Source organism: Octodon degus, unplaced genomic scaffold (genome assembly GCF_000260255.1).
Source record: "Octodon degus isolate 3935 unplaced genomic scaffold, OctDeg1.0 scaffold00048, whole genome shotgun sequence".
In the NCBI taxonomy this organism is placed as follows: Eukaryota; Metazoa; Chordata; class Mammalia; order Rodentia; family Octodontidae; genus Octodon; species Octodon degus.
In genome coordinates, this window is record NW_004524624.1 from 5,536,061 (window position 1) to 5,543,082 (window position 7,022).

The window sequence follows — 7,022 nt, forward strand, 5'->3', positions numbered from 1 at the left end:
ATTTATTACATTTATTTATTGTGTGTGTGTGTGTCCAGCTCAGCCCACCAGGGGGCGGGGCTGGCTGGCATGTGGTGCTGGGGATCGAACCGTGGTCCCTGTGCTTTGCCAAGCTTGATTCAAGTAGGTGCTTTAGACCACTGAGCCATCTCTCCAGCCCCCCCTTTTTTCTTTTTTTAATTTGTCTTAATATATGATCATGTCATTTACAAATGGTTTCAGTTTTACTTCATTTCTTATTTGAATTTAAAGAAAAATTCTTCCCTGATTAACTGCCTACAACCTCCAATGTAGTCTTCAGTGATGAAAGTAGATGCTCTTTTTCTTTTCTCCTTTATTTGAAACTGGATCTTGCTGTGTTGTTCGGGCTGGCCTCCAACTCACAATTCTCCTGCCTTTTTTTTTTTTTTTTTTGTGGAACCAGGGATTGAACTCAGGCCCTTGTGTTTGCCAGGCAAGTGCTTATTCCACTGAGCCATCTCCCCCGCCACAATTCTCCTGTTTTAACCTCCCAAGTATCTGTGTTTACAGAAATAGGTCCCATTGCTCAGGGAAAAGCAGATATTTTTGTCTTCTTTGTTTGAAGGAGAAGGTTTTCAGTCCTATACTTTTGGATATGATGTTAGCTTATTAGCTATGGGTTTTTGGTAGATTCCCTTTATTAGATCAGGAATTAATACTTAAAAAATTAGGCAAGTTGTTAATGTTATCCACTTATCTCTGCTAATGTAAAATCAGCTGTGTTAAATATTTAAAGAACCATGATAAAATTATTGTATTACTGCTATTGAAATTTTACCCCAGAGATGAAACCTTTTTACTTCCATTCGATGAGTACTTTTTCCTTTCACATGAACACATTAAGTAGCTTTTAGAAAATTATACTTTGTGAATAAATTATTTTACTTTGTATTCTAGACAAAAGGATGCCACGGAAAAAGAAAAAAGTTAAAGAAACTTCTGAATTTCAGAACCTGGAGAAGGATGCTGAAACTACCAGTTCTGTCAGTGTGAAGAGAAAGTGTAGAATTGAAGATGCATGCATTGTGATATCTGATAGTGATGGAGAGGTCAGTATTTTAAAAAGTGAAGCTAAAACTCTCAATCTAGATTTCTTTATTCATAAATGGCAATTTTGTGACTATTATATCTTTCTGCCAGCTTTTCAAGACCATATAATTTTACTCAGTTCTGTTTTGATTTGAAATGGAATTATAAATTACTTAAGTAATCCTGTTTGGCTGAGGATAGGTTGTATTATAATTCTTCAGTTTTTTTTTTTTTTTTTTTTTTTGCGGTACTGGGGATTGAACTCAGGGCCCTGCACTTATTCTATTGAGCTATCTCCCCAGCTCCTTCAGTTTTCTTAAAGATTAGCCCAGTGTAATATTTTAGAACTGTTGACTAAACTCAAATGAATAAAAAATATTGTCATGTGTCCAGAAAGTCAAGAAAATGTGAGTGCAAGTCAGGCATGGTGTCACATGTCTGTAATCTCAGCACTGGAAGGCTGCAGGAGGAGGATATCAAGTTCAAGCACACCCTGGGCAACTTAATGACTTACTGAGACCCTGTCTGAAAATAAAAAATAAAGAGGGATATAGCTCAGTGCAAGGGTTCTGGATTTAGTTTTTGGAACTGAAAAAAGGAAAAGTATAACTGGAGCTGTAGATTTATCTCAGTGATAAAATACTTGCCTAGCATGCAGCAGGTCTTGAATTTAATTCCCAGCACTGTGAAAACATTAAATAAAAGAAAGAAGAGGAAATTGTGATTGCTCTCAAATCTTAGAGGTGATTTATCTGATATAGTAGCCACCAGTCATCTGTAACTATTTAAATAAAAATAAAAAATAAAAATCAGTTTCTCTGTTGCATTCATTATAGTCAAGTGACCAAAGGCAGCACAAAAGGCTGGTGTGTATTTGTAGTGGTTGATACATTGTGTCAGCTTGAGAAGTTTAGAAGTTTATAACTGACTCAGCAGAGAGCCAGGGCTCTTACTTTATAAACATCCTCATCCTGTGCAAGAGGAGGACATGGACATTGTGTAGTTCTGCACCCCCTCCTTAGGGCATGGAGGGCCTGCCTTCGGTTGGGCATGGAGAGTCCTCCCTAGAGTAACTCAGCTCTTAAAGGATATATAAAGGGACTTGAGGAAGGATGGTTGGTGCCACTTCTTCGGAGAAGCTGTGGTGTTCGCAGTCAGTGTGGAAGGAAGGGAGAGAGGCTTGCTAGAAGCTGCAGTTGCTGGTCCTCCCTTTGCTATTTTTTACCACCATGAACTGCTGCCCTTTGCAATGTGCTACTGTGCCTTGCAGTCAGCTGAGTATGGAGTGAAGTGTGGACTGAAACCTCCACTAACTATGAGCTAAATAAACCATTCCTCTTAATTTCGGGTGTTGGGTATTTTGTTCTAGCAACAAGAGAAAAGTAACCAAGACAGTATTACACAATGCAACTAGAAATTTCTATCACCATTGAAAGCTTTATTCAACAATGTGTTGCTAGGTCTTAATCTTTCTCCTTTATTCCCTATTTCTCTTTGTTTCTTAAGTTTTCCCTTCATTATAGGTCACATTCAGTAGGTAATAAGCTCAGGCATTATGTTTTCCTACAATTTTTAAATTTTTTTGTATCTCCTATTTTATTTAATAGTAGAAGCACTCATTTATGGTTCTATAAAGCTGTAAAGCTCAGAATAGTCATTGACTCTTTTCTCTTTTTTCTTTTTATGTATTTGGTTGTTACAGTGTCTCACTACGTAGCTCAGACTCATAGTGATCCTCCTGTTTTCAGCCTCCCCAGCGCTGGGATTACAGGTGTACACTGCTACGCCCAGACCCTGGCTGGCTCAGCCTGCCTTAGGGATGGGACTGGTGCGGCGTGTGGTCCTGGGGGTTGAACCATGTTCCCTGTGCTTGCCTAACCTTGCATAAGCACAGGCGCTTTAGTCCGCTGAGCTGTCTCACCAGTCCCTCTTCTCTCTTCTTTTATGCCTAATGTCTTCTCTCTTCATCTCTCACCCCGATGGGTTACTACTGAATGTTATGGCTTATATCTAGATGTCCTCCCAAAGCCTCATGTCTTTATAGATGGGGCTTTTGGATCATGAATGTATGATATTGGATTATGATTGTGATACCTGCTCAGTTCACTGATGGGTTTGTGTCTGGGTACATTGGAAAGAAAGCCTGGTGGGAAGAGGTAGGCCACTGGGGTTACATAACCTGGCAGTATCCCAGTCCCTTAATCCCTCTATGCTTCTTGTTTTTCTTTTCTTTTTTTTTTTTAATTATTATTTATTTATTTATTTAGTGTGTGTGTGGCCAGCTCAGCCCACCAGGGGGCGGGGCTGGCTGGCATGTGGTGCTGGGGGATTGAACCGCAGTCCCTGTGCTTTGCTTAGCTTAGTTTGTTCTAAGTAGGTGCTTTAGACCACTGAGCCATCTCACCAGCCCCTTCTCGCTTTTCTTGCCATGAGCTTTTTCTCCTGTGCCATGCTGCCCAGTCTTAGAACCACCTGACTGTAGACTAAAACCTCTGCAAACTGTGAGTCAGAATGAACCTTGCTTCCTTTAAATTGTAAGTTTTAGATATTTTGTCCCATTATCAAGAAAGTAAAACACTTTTTTAATTGGTTAAGTGATATTCTTCTATTTTCTTTTTCTAATGATCATCTTTTATTGGGGTTACTACAACAATATCTAAAGCTGGATTTTAGATAGCTGCCTTCTATCTATAATATAAACTTCTAATATAAAATGTTTAACTTACTACAATATCCGATTTTTTTTTAGACAGTCTTGCTATTGTAGTTCAAAGTGACCTTGACCTCATTATGTATCCTAGGTTAGCCTACATAATTTTCCTGCCTCAGACTGCTGAGTGATGGAATTGCAAGTATGTACTACCATGCCTGGTACTTCACCATAGTAGTTTGCCACTTTTAAATTTAGCCTCATACAGAGTCTTAGAGCATGAGCAAAATATAGACCAGTTCTTGTCAGAATTAATGTGCATCATCTCTTATCCAATTTCCAATAAAGAGAACTGTTATTCCCATCTGAAGCCTCATGAATCTGGCCTTTACTGTCCACGTTCCTATTGGTATTTTGGTCTTTTGAATGTCTATTGGAATTTTCCATCAATTTCTGTTTATAACAATCTAAGGCTTATCTAGTTGGCATTTCCAAACCTTTCCAAATTCTTCCTGTAAACCAGTTTTTTTTTAAATTAATTTTTTTATTTTATTTTTTGGTGGGGGATTGAATTCAGGCCCTTGCGCTTGCCAGGGAAGCGCTTATTCCACTGAGCCATCTCCCCAGCCCGGTAAACCAGTTTTGAAAGCTCACTTGCTCGCTCACATGCGCTCTCTCTCTCTCTCTCTCTCTCTCTCTCTCTCTCTCTCTCTCTCCCCTTTTTCCCTCTCCCTCCCCCCCTTCCTCTCTCCTCTCTCATTTAGATAGGATCTCACTATGTATTGGAACCTTGAACTTGCTTAGGTAGCTCAGGCTGGCCTCAAACTAATGGCAGTCCTTCTGCCTCAACCTCCATAGTACTGGTATGATCACAGATGTGCCACCATGCCCTTCTTTTAAAGGCTTTTGAACATAATTATAATCACAACAATATCTTTGTCTGATACTAGTTTTCCATATTACTGTATTTTCCCAAAAAGAATATATAGCTAGAAAATAATCAACCTTGAAAGCTAGAGCTCAAAAATGCCAGCCCCAATCAGCCTATCCTTGCCTTACCTACATCACTATTCTCTTCTCTTATCTGTTTTACAGAGGTAGCACTTAGGAAGAGAATAGTGGTGTCAGGTAAGGCAAAGATAGGCTAATTAGGGCTGGCATTGTTGAGCTCTAGTTTCCAAGGCTGATTATTAGATTTTGTTTTCAGGGAAACAGCGTAGTTTATTTTCCTATGGCTAGGACAAAATACCTGAATCAAGTAACCTTTTAAAAATGAGTTGAAAAGCAAGTGAATTATTTGGTGTTTCTTCTGATCTTTGCATTGCCTGCAATGCTTTCTAGTTTATTTTTCACCTTAGACAGCAGTTCCTCTGGGCATCATTAGAGATCTTTTAAGATTGCATCAGTTGGCCATCTCTTGTGCTTCCACAGAACCTATGTTCGCTTCTGTGGTATTATTTATCACACTGTTTTGAGCTTGCTTACTATATTTTTTTTCTATATTTATCAGTGGATTATGATTTCCCATAGGGCAGGCATTCTTATCCTGCATAACTCAGTAATATTTGGCTTTTACAAGAATGTGCTCTCAAAAAAAATGTCAGCATTTGATTTTACTTCTGTTTTATGATGAAGCCAGGAAAATCTGTGTGTGTTTGTGTGTCTGCATGAAGGAAAATAGTGAAGTAGCATTAGACCGGGGACATAAGTAAGGTAGAGCAAGGTTCTGGATTCTGTCCCCAGCAGTGGGGAAAAAAGTAGCATAAAATGGCCATCATTAAGGCTTGGCTTAACGTAACTTACTTCTGCTGAATAATGTTCCTTGAGTTGATACAGTCTTCCATTCTCCTATTGTTCCCAGGTCCCTAAAAGAACAGTGGCAAGCCTTTGTAAACCCCTACTTTTTCGTTGGAATTTCTATTTACTATATGAACTTTCTGAACTTTCATTTCTGTCTATAAAACTAGTAATACTTTATGTGGTATTGTGAAGGTTAGAAATAATGTAAGTAAAATTTCCTACAATGGTACATTAATAAATGATAGCTGCTAATTAGTGTAAATGTTCAGTTTATAATCTAACTTTACCAAGGGCTAAATCAGACAACCATATTTTTTCCCTCTAACATTCTTTCATATTAAAGAAAACATGGCTTGAGATACAACTCAATGGTAGAGGGCTTTCTGGGTATGGACAAGGCCATGGGTTTGATTCCCAAGCATGACAAAAATAGGGGCTGGGGAGATAACTTGGTGGTCTAAGCACCTACCTGGCAAACGCAAGGACCCAGGTTTGATCCCTAGTACCGTGTGTGGTGCTAGCCACCAAAACCGAGCATGATGGCTCACACCTGTAATCCCAGCACTGGGGAGACTTAAGACAGGGGGATCACTACAAGTCTGAGCTGTGTAGCAGTGACCCTGTATCAGATAAATAAATGAAAGATTAAGAAAAATTAAAAAGCCCTCAGAGAAATCAAACGAAATAGCTGCAGTAAATCCAAAAGAAAAGAAAGACCTGGAATTTAAAGCAGAACAGAAATGGTTTTATTCCTGATCTTTAGCTGCTTGAACTTTATTTTGTTCATCTGTGAAGTTTTGTCATCTTATGAACCTCGTTTTTCTCATGTGAGGTTATCACTGATAATTTTGTGGAATTTTAGGAGGAGAATTAGATGAGGTAATGTATATTAAGTGGCACATAGTAAGTATACAGTATGTGATAACTACTTTCTCTTTTTCTTTGTTTCCCCTTCTCTCTGCCTCTATCTCTGTTTTTTTATGTACCAGTGATTGAACCCAGGGGCTCATACTGAATAGGCATGTGTGCTATCCCTGAATTACACCCAGCTCCTTTAAAAAATTTGAGAAAAGGTCTCAATAAATTCCTAGGCTAATCTTGAGCTTTTGCTTTTCCAGACTAAGCCTATGGAATAGTGGTGATTACATGCCTGTCCTGCTGTACCTTCTGCTGTTATTACTTTTTTAATTTTGAGGCAGGGTTCTTACTACATAGTTTGAGCTGGCTTTGAACTCACTATAGGTAGCCCAGGCTGGTCTTTTAACTTCTTGCCTCAGCCTCCTGATTGCTGGGCTTACAGGCATGCACCACCACGTCTGTCTCTGAACCAGCTTTCATCACTGGTAATATTCTTTGCTCTATTATCTACTTTTTTTATTTTTTTCTTCAGTTTTAGGGATTGAAGTAGGGAAATACTGTATACTACCTGCATATGCTTGGCAAGTGCTCTACTATCATATTTTTTAAATTTTTTAATAGATTGCAAATTGAAAATGAATTATTTACAAACATAACTGAATAT

The 7,022-nt window shown here is 38.6% G+C and overlaps 1 protein-coding gene across 9 annotated transcripts in view; it reads left to right on the plus strand.

Moving 5' to 3' along the window:
* Uimc1 (ubiquitin interaction motif containing 1) overlaps nt 1–7,022 on the plus strand; it is a 155,433-nt gene that overhangs the window by 21,330 nt on the left and 127,081 nt on the right. For 6 of the 9 annotated variants that reach the window (XM_023716538.1, XM_023716537.1, XM_023716539.1 and 3 more), the window contains one exon: nt 919–1,070. The exons of 2 other annotated variants lie outside the window; for them this stretch is intronic. In XM_023716538.1, coding sequence (XP_023572306.1) covers nt 927–1,070 — 144 coding nt within the window. In that variant the 5' untranslated portion in view covers nt 919–926. Of the gene's footprint in view, nt 1–918; nt 1,071–7,022 lie in introns of those variants that run through there. One more of the 9 variants, XM_023716541.1, reaches the window with a different exon arrangement.